The sequence below is a fragment of the Dryobates pubescens genome, chromosome 11, assembly GCF_014839835.1.
Source record: "Dryobates pubescens isolate bDryPub1 chromosome 11, bDryPub1.pri, whole genome shotgun sequence".
NCBI classification, from domain to species: Eukaryota; Metazoa; Chordata; class Aves; order Piciformes; family Picidae; genus Dryobates; species Dryobates pubescens.
In genome coordinates this window covers 17,290,346-17,314,071 of record NC_071622.1, presented here as the reverse complement: position 1 = coordinate 17,314,071, position 23,726 = coordinate 17,290,346, and the positions used below count along the sequence as shown (strand labels likewise).

The following is a 23,726-nucleotide window of genomic DNA, read 5'->3' as shown; positions in this document are numbered from 1 at the left end:
AGTTTTACTACTAGCACAATCACTACACAGGACTGTTTACTAGATTAAAATTTCCAAGTGTTTTGTAAAGTTACAAAGCCTCTGCTTAAAAACTGTTATATGAAAAGCATTTTGCCATCAAGCACACATTTTCAAGATCTACTCAAGTTATGCAACCTGTGTTCCACACTATTTACTTGTACAGATTCTCCATGTCAGATTGCAAGATGATGTAATAGTCCTAGGCAGATTTCGCTTCAAGGTTAGGGCTTCTCTCTTCAAACATGAACCCTTTCAATGCTTGTGAACTTTGTTCCACGGTTCATTTCCTTTTGCTTAGCCATCAATCAGGCAAAAACTTTCGTTCTTTAACTGTTTGACTTATTTATTCCAAACACATGACAGCCAATAGACAAATTCAGTCCTTCCAACTTGTATCTTTTTAGTAGTATTTAGGTTTTCAGCTGTAAGCACACAGCATGCCATGCAAAGACATACCTCTGTTCATTTACATACACAATTCTAAGTATACAAGTTTTTACTGCTTTGTCACAGCTACAAATACGTATCTTCTGGCCTAGTTTCCACTAGCTAGCTACAACGATGCACAACCAAACTGAGGCAGGGCATACAGGGTCTAATAGATATATTTAAGAGTCACAATATACCTGCCACAGCACAAAAATGAAAATCCATTACACTGCATGGCCACTTCATTGCCATCATTTTGGTCATATGGCATACATTGCTACTCATATGAAATACTGGTCAAGTGATGAAAGTGCTGATGTTTCTATCTGATGATGAATTACAGCAGTGAATATTCTTGCTCAGGAAAGCATCCCGTTGGTATGCTCCTGAAAAAGTTGTAAGGTTTTCAGAAGACGAATGGCAAAAAAGCATGCCAGGGTGGTAATTTTACCTGTGCATTCCACTGGCTGTCCTTAAGGCACCTACTCTGGTTAGGACTAAAAAGAAAAACAACACAAACCAACCCCAAAACCCAACACCAAGCCACCACCAAAAAACCCAACCAACCTGCCCCTCCCCCCACTATCCCCCCCCCAATAAAAAAAATCATTAAAAAAAAAATAAATTCACCATTTGATTTGCCAATTTGCCTGATCAAAACAGATTTTCCAACCAAACTTCCAAAAGTAACCCAAGAACCAGAAAGGCAAGACACATACTCTAGGTGTGTTCCACGTGCTTTACATTGGGCTACAGGGACAGTGCAAGAAAACTGTCTCTAGGTTGTACAAGACCAAGAGAGGCAGTTAGCACAAGCCATTCACATGACTCTGTTTCAGAATACAGATACAAACCACAAGCTTTTAACAGGGGCAAAGAAATCTGTATGTTTCCCAGGCCTCGCTTGCACCTTAAAACACGTCCCTGAAACAGAACTACTTTCTTCTAGCAAGTAAACAGCTCATGTTATTTGCACTAACAACAAAGTTTCTTAAAGCAAATGAAAGTGAGCACTTAAGATACGCTTTGTCTTGAATATCCACAGTTAAAAGAGACTACTAGAATACCTCCTGTAAAGGCTTCATAAATTCACATATTGACTAATATGTCTCAAAATCACCCACATCACTAAAGGTCCTGTACCTATTTTTAGCCCCACAGTGTTAACTGCTTGCTGATGGACCCCAGAGCTACTAATACTACCTTGAGCTCATTACCGGAAATTTTCTAAGTTAGATCTTCAAGGCTAGCTCCAATATTTCATGTTTATTTTTGACTGAAACACTGAAGAAACTATAACCAACACTAAATGCTGTATGCGTTTATGAGTATCTATGAATGTGAGATCTTCTGGTTTAAATTGATTAAAAGAGAAAGAAGAGTTTTTCCTTAAGTTTACGGACAACATATAGGAGCATAATTAGAGTAATTCTGATAAAAATGTTCAGAACCTACTCTATTCATACTTAATCAACTTCAAGCAGCTTTAGAGAGAACAAGAGCCATGAACTACTCTCCAGAACTCTGTTAAAAGTACAGAAATACCTAATGTATTTCTAAAAATGTAATTTGAGCAATAATCTGGGTTTATGCTCTGATTCACAAAGCTAGAGAAAATTTGAGAAATAAATAGAAAACAAAAGCAAGTCACAGCACAGAACAAACCAACTTCTCCAAAATTCAGAATACTGTAACCAAAGCAACTCTTTGACTGTATTTATCACAAAACTGATGGGAATTTTCAGTATTTAGAGAAAATGAATGTGGTATTTGTGTCTTCTACCTTTTTATGAAATATTGGCACTCATCTAAAACATCTGTACTGAAGGCAAGGCTGAAGCAGCAGCAAGGTAGGGTTTGGGGGGTGTTTGCCTTGGGTTTGTTTTGGCTTTTTTGGTTTGTGTGTCTGTCTTGGTTTTGTTTGTTTGGTGGTTGGTTTTTGGGGGTTTTGTTTGTTTGTTTTTACTTAATAGGGTTGTGAAAAGTACTGGTAACAAAAGGTAACACTAACTTTTTTTTTAAAATTCTTTCAAAGATGATGTTGATTAGCATACAGTTTTGGGGTTTATTTATGAATAACAACATCTCCTTTAAGGTCAAGAAGAAATGCTAAAGAATCCACAGTGACAGAAAACATGAAGAAAAAGGACAAGCTTAAGAATATTTAAAAAAGTGCACTATCTACTGCTGAAAATGGCATTCCAGTTAAGATAAACCTGTTTTTCAGAATGAAATTGAATTCACAGAGAGATCAGTTTGAAAAAAATTACCTGGGGACCTAGAATTAGTATTGTGCGTTTAGAAGATGACTTTGAGCAGATGGAAACCACAATACATGGGACCACTAACTAATATTCCCTCCTTTATAGTTACATCATTTGAAAATAATATGTATCAGCATGCTTCAGGATGAGCTAATTAGACAGATCTAAAGTCAAGTTATTTGAAATGCATGAAATAGAACTTAATTTAAAACAGCATCCAACATTCTACACATCAAAATGATCACCCAGCAGAAGCCAAACGAACGCATTTTTCTCTAAATGGCGTAACAGACAAAAAACCCAACTCACCATTAATGCTCTGAATGATATGAAGAAATATTGTGCTGGGATACTGGAGTACTTACTATACAAAAGTATAAACCCTTCTCTCCGATTCCCCAATGGACATTGTTGGACTTCTGAAAAGATTACAGAACTTGGATGTCTTCACAATTTTACTATATGTCAATGTATTACTCTACAGGTCAATACATTACCCTAAACACAGCCTTAATTTAGAACTTTTAATCTTGTTTTATAAGACAAGACTTACATTGGAAAACAATAGATTGTTTTTGTTACTTGTTTCTATATAAATAAGCATCTGGATAGATAGACAAATGAACACATAAACTGCACTCACACAAACTCCTGCAATGACTACAAAAAATAAAACTCTTCCCATTATGATATTGGATTTTTCTTTTTTGTTTTTGACACAAATACTTGCTAGACTACCTCCTGCAAATCATCATCTCTGCTTGCTGCTCCTAAAACTTCACTGGACTTAAAAATGGAAGGCAAATTCCCAAGTTGTTTTCAGTGTCTAAAAGACATTTCTAAAAACGCATTACCAGAGTACCTGTACAGTATTTTTAGAAATATTGTGGCACTTTAGTCATTGAGAAACCTGAATGGTTTCTCTCATTTCTATTTTTGGTTCTCTCCCTTGTGCAGAAATGTTATGCCTGTTAATGCACATTACTGCTGGTAAAACTGCACCAACAGCAGTCTTACAATCACAATAGAGAGGTAGCTGTGGGGAACATTTTTTTTCTGGACAAGCAGTTGCTCTTCCTCTGCAAGCCTCTCACACAAAGAAATTAGACCTCTCATTCACCAGCACTTTCAGTCATGTCTACAGAAGTGAGAATCACAGTGAACTTAGCCAGCAAGACCATCCACCTAGAAAGTCTGAGAACAACGAGCTTGTCATTTACAGGAACATGACATTGTATACTAGTGATGCACCTACCTTCAAAACACAAAAGGAAAGATCTGTGAGAATCCGTGCTAAAATCAGCTCATCAGCAAGTCTACCACTTCTCATCACAGTGTGTGTCACTACCATCCAATACATTCCAAGGCTTTATAAGGACACAGAAAAAGACAACCGCTATTGCAAAGCACTTACAAAAAAAACTAAGTCAGACAAAACAAACCTTCAGAGGTTTCTCCAAAGCAAAGATGTAGAAAGAATATACAACAGATAGTATCTACAGTCTTCTTGGCTTATGTACCACACAAACAACCTTTCCAGCTCAGTTTCATCAATATTTCAGTTCAGTTTGCATACTGAACATGCAAGCTCTACTCCCTCCCATTCCATGATTGTTCCAAAGCCTCTGAACTTTTTCATCACAACTTATCTAGGTTAATTCACCATCACATGCTCCCCCAACCTTTCTTCCTCCTTTTTCCCCAGAAGGAAACAGACACAACTTTTTTTTCATTTGGTTGGTTTTGGTTTTTGTTTTGTTAACTACCTTGGTAGGAAGCACTAACTGGTAATTTGTTCTCCACTTTCCAGAAGATTAAAAATTCTTTTTAAGTAACTTCAGAGGTATAACAGTTGTTTTAATTTGTATACAATGCAGTTATTTTCATATTATGCCACAGGTTCTCTCTTTTTAAGTGTTGCTCAAGAATAGAAAAAAAACTATGGGATTTTACTCTGTGAAGAAACAAAGCATTTGGAACTTTTAAGAAAAAGGCTGTCTTCTGTTGAAATTATAATTTCTAATACCAAGCCAACTTACAGTAACTATGAAAAAAAACACCTTTCAGAAACACTCCCCATCTCTCTCCCTAGTTATCACAGGGAACACAGAATCTGGTGAAGCCCCCTAAGAACGTCTGTAAGAATATAGTTTCTCTGCCAAAAAATTATCATAAATACAATAAACACTTTAATAAGCTACAACCACTATTTGCTGCGATCCTAACTTTAGGATATCCATTCTGTAAAGATTTTATGTTTTCTGACTGGAAAAGATAAATATGGAAAATTAGTACTAGTTTCTGAAATTCTGTGGCCTACATTTGAAGATGAAGAAAGATATCAGCCACAAGCATTAAGGGCTTTTTCAAAAAGTAGTCTCAAGAATATTCTAACAACAGCCACTCATGAAGACAAAAACTGACATAATAAAAATTTTAAAAAGGCAAAAAGAATACTTTGTGAAAAGCAGGAAAACAAACACCAAAAAACCTAACTAAAAAAAAAACAAAACACCAAAACCCAAAAAACTCAACAACAACCAACAAAACCCAACACAAAAACCCAAAAACCCAACCACCACCACTTATCACCCCACTGACTGCAGTCAGACAAGAAACAGATACCCACCATATCCTACCAGCAGCAGTATGAAGCAGCTTCAGAGCTGCCATGCTTTAGCATACGTAAGTAACAGTTTTCCAAAAACAATCCCCTGACTGCCTGTTGTATGCCTTTACTGGAAAGAAATCTTGGGTGGAAAACCCATCTCTCTGTCAATTAAGGAGCCACACTAGGAAAGCACAAGGGATAAAGCACAAGTCATGCTATCAAATGCCCTAAACTGCTATACTGTGAAAACACAGGCAGGAGGAATTCACTACTAGTTTCAACATTGCAATAATTAGACTTGTTAAGAAACTTCTCATGTGTTTTACTGAAACTAAAATAGGACATGTTGGGTAAAAGCCTGTAAATAAAGGTGAATTATACAAGACATATACTTTGCCCCTTGTTTTGCTTGTGTTCTATCACTTTGTTAGGGGAAGTACTTTTACAAGAGCGTAACAGCTGCTCCAGAAAAACAAGTTACAAAAATTATCTCAATCCTTGTCTTCAGCTACAATTGGACAAACCAATATTGCACTGGTAATTCCTTCCATCCAGTTTCCCAAGATGCATCCTTTCCCCAGCTCTAGCCGCTTTGTGAAGACTGTAACAGTGTCAACTACCCATTTAAGGGAAGAAAAATAATGCAGTAATACAAATCGCTCAGTATCACTTTATAAAAAAATTACATTAAAATATCTGAGTGTAGATATCTCAGGCCACAACTTCTACCTTTTTTATTTTCACTTGGAAAAGAGTAAGGCTGTGCTCCAAACAGTCTCCAAAACTTAGAAGCTCTTGTAAGTATGGTAAACATCTAACTTGCAATGTTAAGCATACTGAAAATAGTTACCACATATTAACAACAGGCCTCAAGTATTTCAAAGCCCAGCAATTCCACCTTTATTTTGATTTGTGCGGGAATTTCACATCCCCTGGATTAAGTTTCAAGGAATATTGAATTACTAAATATCCCACTATCCTTCAACTAGTTGATTGTATGTAAGATTGAGCACTCAGTATCAATCAATAATTGTCAACTAGAGATTCATCATTTCAGGTAGCTGGATTTTGTCACATCTGAAACTGGCAAGTCCCATACCAAGGGTATCAATATAATCCACTTAGCTCAGAAATATTGTCAGTTAATATTTAGTGTAATGAAAACATACATATACACTGTTAAGCCACTGTCTTCCCTGCCTTTAACCTCACTGGCAACATACGGGCATTGCTGCAACAGTTCATCAACAGAACAGCTGCTGCCTACAGTTGAAAGGTGACAGAAATGCAAAATTATTGGATACTCATTTTTATTTGGATTATTTCCTTACTTTTATATCTGAAAAAGCTTGCTCTCCTTCACCAAGCCAATACCACTTATGAGTAAATACCATAGAATTCAGGGTAAACTTTGTACTAAGACGAAACACTCCTTACATGACACTGCACTGTGTACAAGGTAACATGACTGATCCCATGACTATTGTGCTTTCTTTTTCTTGAGAAAATACACATTAGAAGTCTATGCAGACTCATTATATCATCTTTCTTGACAAATGGCTGATCTGAGCATCAAATTATACTTCACATTATTAGTGTTATGTAGAAACACACTGTATTTGTTTCTGCTTTTAGGCAACCAGGGAAGTCAAGAGTGACCGTTTCACATTCTTGCCTACCCAAGACAAGGTCGTCTACAGTTCTGTGACCATGGGCATGACTTGTCTATCATCACTGCTCGTGTGAATGTTTCCTATTAACTGACACAAGTTTTGACTTAAGAGACAACTGTACAGAGGCATAAAGAGTGTATGTGCTATTTATTAAAACAAAACCAACAAACAAGAAACTAACACAAAACTAAACATGTAAAGGACATTTTTCATGGTACTACAAACTACAAAAAATCCTTTAACTCAAGACAACCCAGTAATACCTTTATGTGTATCAACCCGAATAATCAACATTCACAATTTCCTCGGGCAAGCTAATACTAAGCGTGCAAAGGATTATAAAAATTCAGCCTAAACCAGTGTAAATTTGGAGTGCTCAAGAAGTGCTAAACAAACATATTTTTAGCAAAGCCAAACTTTTTTAATTTCACCAGGTGTATCTTTCCACTGAAGTTGGGTAGACACTACTTTCATATGAAGGAATTGGGCTTTATAGGCTGTATCAACTTAAATCAGTCTCAAAGTCAATTTAAGCGAGTGCAACACTGTTTGGGTATAACCCCATTTTATTAAATGATTTTCTTCCCAATCTCTGAATGCATAATACAGTATAGTCACAATCCAGAACACAGACTGTATGAATTCAATTTGGTTTAAAATAACTGTAACATTAACAGTGCGTTTGATATTTAAAAAAATAGAAATAGTAAACCAAGTATTTTAAAGCAGTCTTCTAACACTTGCATCATTTGACTACTGAAGACAAATATTTTTTAAAAAATATAAGAACACCAGGAAAGTGAGTTACTGACTACCCAAACAAATGCTGAAAACCAACAACTGTTCAAAGAGCTTTAATTCAAACCAACTTCAAGTGAAAACTGCACAGCAAGTGACATCACCACTCTGTATTTCTTCCAGTTTTAATTTCTCAGATGTTTTGCAAGCTGGTAAGAAACCAGACAGTGCTTAAAATTAATAACTGTGCATGAGCATGTGTGTGTGTGTTTTATTACTATAGAGAATCTTATTACCTTTTTGGTCCCATTTTTTCCCAAGTGACTTACAAAATCCTCAATCAAAAAGAAGGTATATATGCAGGTAGGTTTTGCTAATACTTGTAAGTATAAGGCCAAACTATTACACAAAATAGTCCATTGACAACCCCTGCATTCAGTGTCCATATTGAAATTCAACCCACCCTGTTAAAGTGGAAGGCATTGCCCACTATTGTTTAACATCCTGTTTATTCGATTGCTGATGCTCCTATTTCAATCAACTGCTGCTGTACTAAATCACCTCTCAAGGATGCTCTATGTAATCAGTGCCTTTTTCTCCTAGTAGCCAGGTTACCTGTTGAGATTTCAAGACATTAGCATTATCATTTAGCTTTCATACACACTTTCCTAAATATATTCCTTGTAGTGCTACTTAATGCAAACTAGATGTTAGACCATGAAATGTTATAAAAACCGAGAGTAATGCACCTTTGCTCTGACTTTGTAACACTATTTGCCAATGTTTTTTAAAATTAAAAAAATACCATAAAGAATTAAGCAAAAGTAAAAAACTTACCTATAAAAAGACAAGTTTCTTTGGTGACTTTAACAACTTTCCCCCCCTTCACCCTACAAAACTGCTGTTATATGGCTAACTTTTTTATTGAAAAAAAATCAGTTTCAAAGAATGCTAGACATAAGAAATTTCTATTGCAATTCTTGTGTATCTCGCACATCCCTCTACAGTTACATCAGGTTTGCAACATCAGTTTTTGGTAAGGGTAATAGCACATCACTGCTCCTCCATGCACTCTACTTAAAGCCTTCTGCAATAAGAAAATTGTTGCATTTTCTGTGAATCTACACGACCCACTAAAAGCTTCTTGAGATCTATTTTGCATTGTCTAATCAGCCCATTTATTCTGCCCTCAAATCACCTGTCTTGCACAAGTCAGGTAGTGAATGATTCTGTGCAGAAGGATCAAATGAAGTTACCAAAACTCTGAAGCACTTCACTTCTAACTGTAAAGAATCTTTTCTATAAATTTGCTTTATAACTCAAATTAAAAATTACTTTGCAACTTGTTTTTAAAAAAACCGGCCAAACTTCTCAGTAAATGTGGATGCTTAAAGATGCTTATCAGCCTTTTAAGAGCGTTTGTTCATGTGTTAATTCATTAATCCACACATGAAATGGCTTCTTACTCTAAAATCTGGTGTGCATTCATTCCCCATATGTGTCTGAAAGCTAAGTTCCACGACACAATTTTCATAATTAAATTATGTGCTAGAAAGGGGGAGGCAGAAATTAGAATATCGCTGCGAATGAGATTTTGCTTAAAGGGACAGAGTTGTACAACGCTGATGGAAACTCATTTTGATATACCACGCTTGTTTTTCGTTATCACCGTAACTTGTCAGTTTACAGCCCATGCTACCCCAACGTATTTCCAATAGACTAAAGGTTACTATATGCCACAAGAAAAAACAACTTTCTGGATTTCAGGTAAATTACGTTGGTCATGACAACTCTCATCACTGCAACCTGATGTAACCCAAACTTTGTCAGAAATACCACCAGACCCTGAAGGCAGATGGTAGTCCAAACACAGGACTTCGTTACCTGAACTGTTAACTTTTCCTTCGCTGTTGTAAACCACCTCATCTCCAGGAATCCCGCGCACTGCATACAGCAGCACTGTATGCTGTACACAGGGCACATCTGCCGCCCCCATGGCGCGTCAGTAACTTGCCGGGTCTTTTGCAACAACACCGTGCATTTCGGAGCCGCCCTGCTTCACACCAAGAAGGAATGGAATGAAGGGGAGGAAGAGAACTGCACGTTACCCCTGCCCCGGGACATCAGCAGGCAGCCTTGCCCGCGCTGATCATGAGTTTGTGCGGACAGCAAGTATCGCGTCCTGCTCTAGGGAGGCAAGCGGCAGCAAAACGGCAAAAAGTAGAACGCAGGTCGGCCCAGCAGGACCCAGGAGGGGACCGACGACTGCCGGAGTCCCCAAGGGTGACCCTGGCCACTCCCGGCTGCCGGCATCTTCCTGCCTTGGCCACCCCTGCCTGCCGCGGCGCGGGGCATTACCTGGCTCCCCACGGCCCTGAGTTGCTGGCGACCCAGCCCCGGGCGGCTCTCTCCGCGCCCTAGGCCCTGCCGTGGCGGCACCGGGCTGCCCGGCTTCTCCGCGCCTGGCAATGGCGGCGGCCCCGCTCCCCACTCCCAGCTCCGCGCTCACTGGCTGCGCCGCTTCATGTGACCGAACAAAACCCTCCTCAGCACAGCCCTTTGTGTCCGGCCCGGCCGGGGCACCGGGAAGGCCGCTCGCCGGTTCGGGGCGGGGGTAAGGGGTGACGGCAGGGACGGAGAGAGGCGACAAGAAGGGCCGACAAACAGAGCGCCTCACCCGCCCTCTCTCCGCCGTGCCACCACCACCGCCGCCGCCGTCTCGGCCCGGCCACTTACCGCGGCGCGGGCGGCTGCGGCCGAGTCGCGATGCCGCACCAGGTCGGAGGCGACCGCCATGTTCCCCGATGCGGCAGGATAGAGGCAGAGCCACCTTCCCCGACAACCGCCGCTAGGGCGGCCGGCGCGGGTCGCCGCGCCCGCCTCAGCCCGCGCCGCCCCCACCCGGCGCCACGCGGAGCAGCGCGCGCGCGCGCACCCCCTTCCCTTCCCTTCCCTCCCCTCCCCTCCCGGCTGCCGGCGGGGGACGCGGGGGGAAGGCATTTAAAAAAAAAAAAAAAAAAAAAAAAAAGCATAACGGGAAACTCACGGGCTCGCCGGGGCCTGCGTCACGGCGGGGTTACGTCCTGCGTGCGGCACCATGACGTCATCGCGCAAAACGACCGACTCTGCCACTGCTTTCTCGCGCACACACACAACGCCCCACACGCGCAGGCGTCCCGGGGGGTGGAGCACGCATGCGTGTGGCCTTTCCGCGCCAGCGCTGCGCGGTCCCCTCCCGCCGCTGGTACGTGCGCGGCCCGTCCGGCCACGCGCGGCTGTGGTTGGCAGTCTCAGTTGTGTAGACTGGCTCCAACGAGTCGCTCCCTGCAGGCCTGACAGCAAGAAGGAAATGCCCCCTGCAGACGGGAGGACCATTTTATGAAAGACCTTGTTTGAGAAGGCGGACTGCCAGCGCGGTTGCTGCCCGTCCGGTACGGCCGCCTCTCACCTGCGCCAAGGCGCTCAGTGCGCTCGGGAGCGGAAACGCGGAGTGTCGGTTGGCTGGCGGTGCCTTTCCACAGAAAGTGGGAAACTAGGTCAAGTGCTGCAGGAGCTGTACAAAGGCGCTTACCATGCCAGTGAGAAAAGCAGGCTTCTGCGACAAGCCGCGGCTGAGGAACGATGCGAGGGCAGGAAACCTGAGAGCAGAGACGAGCCCGGAGGAGAGAGGAGACGTCCCGGGGATTGTCAGTCCACCTGAGTGGGGACGGGGAAGGGAAGGAAGGTGACACCGAGAAAGAACTATTTGTTCAGTACCATTTTTTCTTCAGATTAATGCTTCTCATGGCAAATCGCGATTTCAAGGGGCAGGGATTCAGGGGAAAACAGTAAATGCATAAAGTTGAGACTGCTTTAATAAACTACCTCTCCTGCCCCCTCCCCGCCCCCCCCACTTCGAATTGCTATGCCTGGAGAATGTCACCTTAGAGTGAGAATGTGATTAAGGCAACGTTAAGAGGGGTGAGCAAATGTCCCCGAGAGCTCGCTAAGACAGCTAAGATTTCAGGAGAGAGGAAAAGGGAAAACACAGCACATACAATTCAAAAGGGAGGAATAGGTAGTGCCAAGGACTGTTAGTCATTCCAGCATCTATTCCCAGAAAAGTATTGATGCAAATAACTACGTCTTTAAGTATATGGTAACTAATGAAGTGGTAAGTTATAGCCAACAGAGATTTGTCAAGATAGTCCTATGAAGCCAAACTCCTCCCATGCTGTGACAGTATAATAGGAGCAGTGGCAAATCTGTATGCCTTAAGTGAGGTTTTTGACACCATGTCAGAGAACTCTTAATTAAGCAAGGAAAAGACATCATAATGAAATTGCAGTGGAGCAAAAGCACATCAGCAGTGCTTCACTGTGATAAACAGCAGGATATAGTGAATACAGTTTCTGGGAAGTGGGTATGTCCTGTGTTTGGTACCAAGTCTAATTATGTGAATGACAGTACAGTTTACATTGATTGAACTTGCCAACAATGCCAAACTAGCAGAGCTGGAAGCATGTTGCAGGGCAAGAAAAGAATTCAAAACACTCTTGACAAATTGGTTGCAGAAATAGGATGCAATTGCATAAATACAATTGCCAGCTTAAGCGTTAAGCAGGAAAATTAACAATTGCACAATTGCAGTAGTGGGAACAGACAAACACCAGGTCTTCAGAAAATGGGTTGATGATCACAGTAGATCACAAACTGAACATGCATCAACACTGTCACACCTCTGTGAAAAAAAGCTGTAGTACTGAGAGATGTGTTAACAGAACTGTCATATCTAGGACATATGAAGAAATTACCATATTCAATGCTGTAAAGCCTCAGCTGTAATACTATATTCAGATTTGGGCTATGCATTTCAAGAAAATTTCCTTTCAAAGAAGTCCAATAGAGGGAATATGAAGAAGTGTGCATGAAAGAAATAATTTTTGAAAGACAAGCCGAACTGAAAATCAGAATTCTTAGAATTTTTTCGTCTAGAGAAGAAAAGACTAGAGGGAGAAAAATATATTGTTCACTAAATCTATTGCAGACAATAAAATTTAACGGTTTAAAACTTCACCCAAAGAAATTTAGGTTAGACACTAGGAAAAGTTTTACTATGATATGGGCATACAAAACTGGCATATGTTCTCTAGAGGGTTCTGGAAATGTCATTAATATTTTTTAAGACTATGTTAAATACCTGTTAGTAGATGAGAAGCATTTGCTGTGAAATAATGGAGGCAGACTAAGCAATCATTGTTTGCAGCATTTAATATGTTGGTGTGATCTAATGCGCAGGTGTACATATCCCACCTTTGGGAATCTTTGTCACATTACATTCTGTATAGCTGTGTGGTAACATATGCTCAGATAATTTGCTAATCTATAAACTTTCTATAGCCCTATAAACTCCACAGTTACAAACAATATGCTTGTTAGTGCTCATGTAACTACTGTGAATCAGGCTTTTGCTTTTCTTACTCTTTTTCCTGGCACCAGAGATTAATGTTCCCCAGAATGCATTACAATTTTGGGTCTCTCTGGAGCTTGCCAGTTACCAAAAGGCAGTGTGAATGGTTTATGTTTTGGGATGGAGACCCACCAAACTCATCTCATTAGAAATAACTAAAAGACCTTAAATAGGCCAATTTTTAATCTCCACTGAGTTAGACTGAGTTCAAACTGATAGCCCACAGGAAGAAGGCTATGAATTTCATTAACAGTACCCTAAAGCACACAGTCCCCTAATGAGTGCTAATATTATTCGAGAATTAAGCTTGTTTTCTGAAAAGATACATTTATAAAATCAAGTTCTGATATTTTAGATCATCTACAGTTTTCCACTGCTCTTAAACACAAGAAGCATTATCATCCCATGCAATGCACAAACTTGTATGAGTCTTGATCATATGTGCTCCGTGTTAACCAAAATACATAGTGTGGTGGGTTGAAAATTCCCCACAACATTAAACTTGCCAGCCCAGCCCAGTTGGAAGCAAATGAAGCTGTATTTACAAGCAAAACTACAATCTACAATGAAATGCAATGAATATGTACAAAATATACAGTATTTACAATATTGACAGGTATTTACAATTAATAAAACAGCACAATAACCCCCCTGGCCAAAAACCAGGGGAGCTAATAGCTTCTCCACTCCCTGTCCCCCTCCCTTACCTTCCTGGACACAATGGGACAAGTGAAAGAGAAGAGAGACAATAGAACTTAGCCAAAATAATGCAGCCAAGGTCAAGCAGAAGCAAGTTAGTGTCACTTAGAGCGAGGAAACCAAAAGAGATAAAGTTTACCAAACTAATTCTTATGGTAGATATCTCCCCAGTGGGATTGTTTAGAGCTATCATTATTTTCCTTTTTACATCAAATAGTAATTTATTTACATTCTACCACTTCTGTTCCAGATCTGTGAAAATTTTTCAAGGTATAGCCTAAAGCTACCATGCAAACAATAAAAGCATGAAAAAGTAAATATTAATACTACTTCTAATGCTTCTCAAATAATACCATATTTTTTATCATGCCAAATGATTTTAAGGTCATCACACTTATGTATATTTTGTCCTCTAGCAGACAATTTTAATCTGTACTGTGCTCTCTAAAAAATGCACATAATCTGTGGATCCAAATGAAAATCCACATCTGGTGTAAATTCGTAGAGCTGCAATGCAATAAAAGATTATGCCTGATGGTGTCAGAACTCTTGTTTTGATTTCTAATTCCACCAGCTTTGCTACTATTAGACAATCTTAAAGGTTGCATGTTGGATAAAGAAAACTTGAGAAATACACACAAAATTATGTAAAATTGGGATTGAATGAAACAGAAATTTTAGGACCAGCCTCCAACAAGGCACTTTTAAGATCAGTGAAAGAATGTGTGCAGTCAGTAAAGGACCATATGATATGATTCTTGAAAATTAAGCCAGATACTGCATAGCTGGGTTTTTGTTTCCAGGAATTCTGGCTGTGTCCTAGATTACCTCTCCACCAGCACAGACACCAGCCTAATAGTGGTTAAACTAGTATTTGAAATCCTCTTGAGAGAAGGTTGCTACCTAGTTCCTCTTGGTCTTCAACATGGTTATAAAAAGCTTAAACCAAGGCAGGATCTTTCATGTTAGCAGCAAAATATGATTAACTGAAACCAATTTATAAACTGTTTCTTCATATAAACATCTCTGTAGCTGAAGCTGCAGGGGGAGAGTCAGAGCAGGTCTAAGCTGAAGCGTTTTGAATGAAAGAAGATTGCAAATGCCTCCTTGTAAAACGCGCAGCAAAATCCCAAATGCCTAGAGGGAAAAACCTTCTAATGATAATTTCTTACATTTATATAGCACCTTTTATTCCCTAGGACCCCAAGCACTTCATTAACTCTATGCAAAAAGCTTCATCATGGAAATAGATCCACTATATGCATCATTTTAAAAAATATGTCAGTTCAGTTGATACATTTCTTTCAAGAGCAAAATATTCTGCTTATCCGGTGTATAGCAACCAACAACAGATAAAGTCTAAATTATATAATTTTGAGTTGCAGAACAATTTAAGCCTATATGATTTTCAAAATAGTAGTGCACTCATGTAATGGGTATTTATTGCATTTATCCCATCCATTTTCACCCTGCATTTACTACTTTGATCTCATTTTTATACCCTAGCCTTTGGTAGAAAATTTTGTCTTCCACGACGTTTTCAAAATGTAAATGATCCTTGATATCTGAATTTCAGACAAACCTGGGTTTTATAGGAAAAAGTAGCATCTTTTATTAAATCCAATACTATAAAATGAAAAAAAGTTGAGCAGTTTTTGAGTATCCAAGACATAATGCTAGTATTTTTCAGATAAGATGGTTGGTTTAATAAATTTTCTTACATTTAACTATAGTTTGCCTTGTCTTTGCCCTTAGACCCTCCAAACTATAAAAACAAGGTCCTAGAAACATGATGTGAAAGCTATCTGTGTACTATTGCTCAACCTGCCACAGAGATTTTATTTTCATCCTACACAGAAGTTTCTGGTGTCTTGGCCTTTCTTAAATAGATACAGTACTCATTTCACCAATATGAAAAAAATCCAGCATTTCCACTCAAACTTTGTAAGAATTGGAGCGGTTTGATTTATTTCAACATTGTAAAAATGGAAAGAGGAAAAATTACTTTGTGTTGTTGTTTGAGCTGCTGATTCATATTTTGTTGCCTGCATGTTTCACAGACTCTTTTGAAATACAGTTGTCAATGTTAATTAAAAAGAAATGTCTATTTTTCAAACAGAACAAAAAATTTACTATATTTAGTCTCTGTGAGAATTCAAGACATTCTAGTAATCTTTTCCAGTATCAATTTTAGGATTGCCTGTAAAAAGTTAAGAGAACAATATGAATGTACAGGTAAAAATAAAGACATTAGTCATTTAAACCTGTGGTTCTCTTAACAGTGATCGCAAGATAAGCTTAGTCTGGAAACTCAGGGATATTTAGAAACTCTGCCCAGGAAAATACTACTGCTTGCCACTGTTCATTGCCTTTAGAACTGTTATACTCTTGCAAGTGTTTTAAGTCTCCCAGCTAGGGTAAGATTTCCCACATCACATAATAAAAGACAACTGGCACTCTGTTTTCCCATTGCCAGGCTTCTGCCCATAGGCACCAGTACAAAAACACCATGTCTGTTGCTCAGACCTGTTTCACTCACTCGGCCTGCACTAACAATTACAAAATAGTTTTTGCCAGGAGGGCAGCGGCTCCATATCCAGCCTCCCACAGTTGTCTCCAGTTTTCAGTCTCACCACTAAGAAGTGTTTCTGTCATCTGCCACTGATCAGAGAGGAGCCAGCTGTGGGGGCAGCACTCTGCCTGGCACACGAGGCTCCATTCTTAGCTGCTCCTCAGGTACCACCATGGTAAACATTATCAATGAACAAATCCTGGATTAGTTATCAACAGTAATTAATAAACCTTGGTCTTTATGCTTATTTTATTTTATCTTGTGTTATCATAATTCATCCCACATTGAAAAGATGATAGCTAAGCCTACATCTTTGTTCCCTTCGGGAGGATCTGACATCCCTCTTCTCATGTCAGAGTTACTGAGCTCAAGTCTGGCAGAATTCAAAGACCACAAGAAAGCAGGTGAGTGTAGGAAAATGCCACCATATATTATAGAACTGACCTTCTTAAAGGCAACAATGTGTTGCCTTGGAGGGTTGCCATTTACATTATTCACAGGAAGTATTAACATATGAAAATACATTGTGAGCAAAAAAACTGTAACAAATCTCTTCCTGAGTCTGTTGATAAATTATAATTTAGTGGAAGAGAAAGAAAGCTGTGTTGATAAACTGGCCTTCAACAGATGATGAATGCATATACCTATATATACAGATATACACCTAGATATAACAGGTACAAACTAGCATGGCTCTGCTTAACCCAGCCTGGTAATTCAGATTACATTAGAGTGCCAAAAATGACATGCAGAGAGAAGACAACGATAGCAGTTTCAAGCTCCCTGTCCCAGGTGTCACACTGCTAACCTTAACATATCCCTGCAGAGGACAGGGCATAAAAAAGCCCAGCTCCTACCACTCCCGATCACATGCTATACTTTTGCTGTGATTATCCTATGCAACAAGGCATTACCAATGGGAAGGAAATTGCACTAGACCTGTAGAGTGCCATGTTCTGGTCTCCTTCTACTTATGTCACACTCCACTTCTCCCTAAACTTACTTCTGTGATTAACATTAGGGTCACACCCATATCTACAGCATATTTTCAAGACCTCAGTAATGTTAGCGTGGGGAATTAGTGGCAATAGTCTTTCCAGGCACACTCCATCTCCAAATTTGTGACTTCTGTTCCAGTGAGTGGCACAGGTAGCACAGCATGGGAAAGTCACCTCCCTCATCCAAACACCATTTCAACACCCTTACAAAAAGGAAAAGGTTTTGGCAGCCAACCCCCACCATTTCTGTATTTAAAACTCATCTGGCTAGATAGAAGTCAGGACAAAGGCCAAAGTGAAGACATCTTCACCAAAACCTTTTGCCTTTAGAAGAAAGTGCCATACATTTTAGCAGCACTTGAAAAATCAACAGTATCTCCCACTAGTCAATGTCATTGCCAGTGCATTAGTGTAACTACATACCAGGCAGGATTTCAAACTGCCTTCTTTTCCCCACAACTTCCTATTGTTCTGCCTAGCAGGCAGTTGTTAACGTCAGCATTGTGATTTCTTTCATTAAGCCAGATGGTCATACACCCTCTTGTTCTAATGCCTGACACAAACAATTACGTAAATCTTTATTATTGCTTGTTTGTAAAGCACCACAGGTTTGTGGATGGGAAGACATAATAATCATATTTTAAAAGTAAAGACAGGAAAATAAGCACTTTATTACTATTAATGTGGAAGTGCTGAGGAGCTTATTTTGTGTTTAGGTAAGATCACAGAACCAGAAAGTCTGATTGATATGCCATACCTTCAGTTTGTTTCTTAAATGTAAGGAGTTTGGTTTTGATCAAGACAATTAATTATGAATATAGCTGAGTTCTCTAACATCAGAAATAAAGCTTTAAAAACCCTCAAAAATGTCTAGAGTATATTGTACAGCATAGATAAGCATATAACTTCAGGACATGAAAACAGACATTGTTGTAATTGGATCCTGAAATGAAGGGGAGAAACAAAACTGTCATAGTTTTACACAGCCTTAGAGTTAACATGCAATTTTGGAAAACTATTTGTTAGATTATGTGACTGTACAGAATCTGTACAGGGCACAGCACCTTCACAAAAATTTAAAGAAGAAGTTACAACCTCCAGTTATTACAATGTTAGTTATATGCCAACAGAGAAGAAGCATTTTCAGCTTGGCCACATTCATTACCAACTCATCTGCCAAAAGATACCTTCAATGCAATGATCAAAGCTATATTAAAACTTCTGCTTCTTTCTTGTTCATCCTGCTTAAACTCTCAGATGAATTATTTTGAATAGCAGTTCATTCGCCATCATCCCATTCATGAAAGACTGTCTTAGGTTTGGGATTTGCAGGCAGAGCCTGTGTTACAACTCTGCTGCTTTTAGTGTGAAGCTCATAGGAACATAGAATGTCTCATTATAAGCTCAGTGAAACAGTTGCAAAGACTTTAATGAGCTTTCAACCAGGCTGAAAGGAAGAAAATTGTGGCACTAATTTTCCTAGTAATAGAAATCTAAATATTTAAAAGAACTGTAAAATACTTATTTCAGTATCATGGAATGCATGCGAGTAGAGGTTTCTCAGACAAAAGAAAGAAGAAACTTAGAAGAATGGTTATGTTCACTTTTACAATTTGTCCCAGTTTCACAGCCCTTGCCTTTGGTGGTTTACAGCAATGTGTTCATAGGTCAGTGTGTGGAAATGGACTCATGTAAGACTGGAATGTGTTTCCAGTTAGGCCATGCAGATAATTCATAGAGTAAAAATGGGGTATGGTAAAAGCAGAAACAGTCACTAGAGTAGTTTCAGTTTGGGAATTTCAGCGAAAGAAACTGCATCTGAATACTCTAAGGAAGCACTCAAATCTACTAGTGTATCAGATGTGTTTCTCTAATTCCATCCTAAGTATATTAAAATTCCTTTTTAAGAAGTTATGTGAATTGTTGTTCAAGTATATCCGTGGCTTTGAGTTACCATGTTTATATTCTGCTTTAAAACAGCAGAACAATTTTTACTTACTCTGTGCAAAAGCAAATCCTGATTTTGAATGCTAACAGGAGCCAGATAATGGCGGTTTAATATTTCATGTAGATGTCTTAATCAGCAAGTCATTTAACCCAATCAGTGTAAGACGGAGAGTACTTTCAAAAGAAGTATCCCATTTACAAATAAGCAATAACCATGTTTTGGTCACATTTTATCAATTACATGTTCTGTAAGAGGAGGGTATCGTTACATTTGTGGTGGTACATTAGGAAGCACTGCTTTTCACAATGACTGTTAAAATGGTACATGCTGGGGAAAACTGTGCTTATTAGGATTGATTTAAGACAGTGGGTACTCACAAAGCATGAATTGTATATGATTACTTTCATAGTTAATGCGTTCTAGTTTATATCATTCTTTAGTTTGTATCATTCTTTAAACAGAAATAATTATACCTTGATAATTCTTTCTTTTCCTGACAGAGTTGACAGAATTTAAATTCCTGGCCCAGGGAAGCACAACAGCAGCTCAAGGCATGCAGCACTCCTGTGCTGCAGCAGGACAGTGCAGCGGGCAGTTCAAGTCAGCAAGCACTGTGAGGAACAGCAGACAGAGCCAGCAGATCGATAGCTGGCTCTGAGCCTGGTGTCACCTGCAGGACATTGAGTTCTTTAATCATGGGTTAATTTACAGGACACCAGGCAACAGACAGGATATACCTGTCACAAAGGTGGAAAAAGATCCTAGCTCAGGAACTAGCAGGGCTCATTGAAAGAGCTTTAAACTAGATTTGAAGGATAAAGGGCACAAACCTGGGCTTGATAGAGAAAAGCCTGGGGGCAGCATACCAATGTTCTGAGGAGGGTGTGCTAAAGAGGTCTGTTGGTCTGCCATTTCAGCAGAGGCAGGCAATAAAGACCCACACAGCAACAGACACAAGGGTTATTGATGGGTTAGTAACCACAGGAGCACCTGAAAATAGTCAGGCAGGAATTAGAACTTCTCCCTGCAGAAAGGTGGTAGGACCTCCGCTCTCCATCATTTTCCTCCAGTCTGGCTCACTGGAGAGGTCCCAGATGAATGGAAACTGGCCAATGTGGTCCCCATCCACAAGAAGGGTCGGATGGAGGAACCCGGAAACTACAGGCCAGTCAGCCTGACATCAGTGCCAGGGAAAGTGATGGAACAGATTATCCTGGAGGCAATAACTGCGCACCTGAAGGATGGCCAAGGGCTCGGGTCCAGCCAACATGGATTTAGGAGGGGCAGGTCCTGCCTCTCCAACCTGATCTCCTTCTATGATCAGGTGACCTGTCTGGTGGACATGGGGAGGCCTGTGGATATGGGTCTACCTGGACTTCAGCAAGGCCTTTGACACCGTCCCCCACAGCAAACTGCTGTCTAAGATGTCAGCTTGTGGCTTGGACAGCAACACTCTGTGCTGGGTTAGGAACTGGCTGGAGGGCCGAGCCCAGAGAGTGATGGTGAATGGTGCCATATCCAGCTGGCGGCTAGTCACCAGTGGTGTCCCCCAGGGATCAGTGCTGGGCCCCATCCTCTTTAATATCTTCATCAATGATCTGGATGAGGGGATTGAGTCAGTCATCAGCAAATTTGTAGATGACACCAAGTTAGGAGCAGATGTTAGTCAGTTGGAGGGTAGAAAGGCTCTGCAGAGGGACCTCGACCGACTGGACAGATGGGCAGAGTCCAATGGGATGGCATTTAACAAATCCAAGTGCCGGGTGCTGCACTTTGGCCACGGCAACCCCATACAGAGCTACAGGCTGGGGTCAGAGTGGCTGGAGAGCTCCCAAACAGAGAGAGAACTGGGGGTGCTGATTGACAGCCACCTAAACATGAGCCAGCAGTGTGCCCAGGTGGCCAAGAGGGCCAATGGTATCCTGGCCTGCATTAGGAATAGTGTGGCCAGCAGGAGCAGGGAAGTCATTGTGCCCCTGTACTCTGCATTGGTTAGGCCGCACCTTGAGTACTGTGTCCAGTTCTGGGCCCCTCAGTTTAAGAAGGACATCGAGACACTTGAACGTGTCCAGAGAAGGGCAACAAGGCTGGGGAGAGGCCTTGAGCATAAGCCCTATGAGGAGAGGCTGAGGGAGCTGGGATTGTTTAGCCTGGAGAAGAGGAGGCTCAGGGGTGACCTCTACAACTGTAGAGGGTGACCTCTACAACTACCTGAAAGGTGGTTGTAGCCAGGAGGGGTTAGTCTCTTCTCCCAGGCAACCAGCACCAGAACAAGGGGACACAGTCTCAAGCTGTGCCAGGGGAAGTTTAGGCTCGAGGTGAGGAGAAAGTTCTTCAGAAAGTTTGCGCACTAAGTTGGGAGGGAGAATTGATCTGCTTGAGGCCAGGAAGGCTCTACAAAGGGACCTGGTCAGACTGGATCATTGGTCTAAGGCCAACTGTATGGGCTTCAACAAGGCCAATGCTAGATCTTGCACTTGAGTCACAACAACCCCGTGTAACACTACAGGCTTGGGAAGAGTGGCTGAAAAGCTGCCCTGTAAAGAAAGATGTGGGAGCACTGATCAGCCGCTAGCTGAACATGAGCTGGCAGTGTGCTCAGGTAGCCAAGGTGGCCAAGAGCATCCTGGCCTATACCAGGAATAGTGTGACAAGCAGGACTAGGGAAGTGATTGTTTCCCTGTACTCAGCACTGGTGAAGCCATACCTTGAGCAGTGTGTTCAGTTTTGGGGCCCTCACTACAAGAAAGACATTGAGGTGCTGGAGCAGATGACAGCCCAGGGCCAGGTGGAGTGGCCTGGGGTGGTAATGAGGGCACATCTCTGCAAACCAGAGGGCTGCATGGCCAGATGGTGCTGAACAGGTCTGAGCAGGTATAGCATGAGTACAGGTGCAGAGCTGCAGTAAAGGGCCAAGCCATATGGTTCTGTTGGACAAGTATAGCAATGCTCCAGGGAAAGGCACTGAAGAATGGAGATGATCCAGACTATATGTAGAGTGGAGCAGGGGAACAAAGAAAGTCTCTAAGGAATCTCCCCACAGCATCCTGGCCAGAGCACTCCCAGGGAGCCCCAAAGGGCATACAATGCTCAGGCAGGAGAGTCTTAATGGTGGCACAGAAGCCCTTCTACTTGACAGAAGGACAAAGCTAGCTGGCCTCCCTGCATTTGGCAGTTCTTTTATTCTGAGTGAGATGAGTGTGTTTTCCTTGCAGGGAGACTGACTGAACAAATCCCATTTCCCAGCAGGAGCAGGAAAATTAAATGGCTTGGGGAGTTCCCTACTGCTTATTTGAAATGCTATGTGAGTGATTACCTGTGCACCTAAAAGTTAAAATAAGCCAGTGTAAAACATAGTATGTATCAATGTCAATTACAATGCATCCCAACCACGGGATCCTTTCTCCCAAAGGTTATACAGTTTTCAAAAATACGCCTTTGAGGCTGTGAATGGTGAAGAAAAATAATCTCAAGTCCTGTATTTCATTTAATGTAGAAACTTTTGTTTTGCTTTTTTACACTATACTGGGTTTGAAGAGACTATGGAAATAGGTACTATCATAAAAGAGCTTGCAGAAGAATCCAAAATTTCTCCTTATTTTTTACAGTACTTCAATGGAACTGTAAGTGTAAGAGGGCTGGCTTGGTCATAGACTCATAGAATGCAGTTGGTTGGAGGAGACCTTCAGAGGTCATCTAGTCCAACCCCCCATCCCCAGCTAGAGCAAGTTGCCCCATCAAAGCCTGATTTTCAATGTCCCAGGGATGGGGTCTCCACCACCTCTGTGGGCAACCTATTCCACTTTCCACCACCCTCATACTAAAGAACTTCTTCCTAATGTCCAATATAAATCTACTCTTCTCTAGTTTAAAACCATTGCCCCTTGTCCTTTTGCTACATGCCCTTGTACACAGTCCCTCTGCAGCTTTCTTGTAGGCCCCCTTCAGATTGTTCACTCTGATTTACGTGAATATTATTTTGATTTTTATTTTCCTACTATTTAAAAGCACTTGCTAGATAGAAGTTCCCACAGCTGTTTGGTCACATAACAACAGACAGACTCTAATATCTCATGCATGGCACTCAGCATGGTGTGTCAGAAAAAAGGCCCTAAACCTGTTCTTGCATTCTAATATAAGTGTATATGTCACTTTGTAGGAGCTCCAAATCCTATCCAAATTCTGCAAAGTCTAATAGAACAACAGTTGCCAAATGACAAAACCTATCAGAAGAAACACAGTAAAAAGACTCATCTTTGTTTCTGATCTTCACAGCTTCAGTACAGGCAAGATAAATGCCAAGGTTTCCAAAATAAAGCCAGTT

General features: G+C 40.8%; 1 protein-coding gene across 11 annotated transcripts in view; it reads right to left on the bottom strand.

Annotated features, from left to right (window-relative positions):
• ZNF644 (zinc finger protein 644) overlaps positions 1–23,726 on the bottom strand; it is an 87,866-nt gene that overhangs the window by 41,683 nt on the left and 22,457 nt on the right. For 4 of the 11 annotated variants that reach the window (XM_054164934.1, XM_054164941.1, XM_054164940.1 and 1 more), the window contains exon 1: positions 10,473–10,628. The exons of 1 other annotated variant lie outside the window; for it this stretch is intronic. Coding sequence is in view for 2 of the 10 variants with exons in the window: in XM_054164933.1 (XP_054020908.1) it covers positions 10,783–10,835 (53 nt within the window). In the remaining 8 variants the exon portion in view is untranslated. Of the gene's footprint in view, positions 1–9,202; positions 9,219–9,620; positions 9,640–10,472; positions 10,629–10,782; positions 10,846–23,726 lie in introns of those variants that run through there. 6 more of the 11 variants (XM_054164935.1, XM_054164933.1, XM_054164944.1 and 3 more) reach the window with 4 other exon arrangements.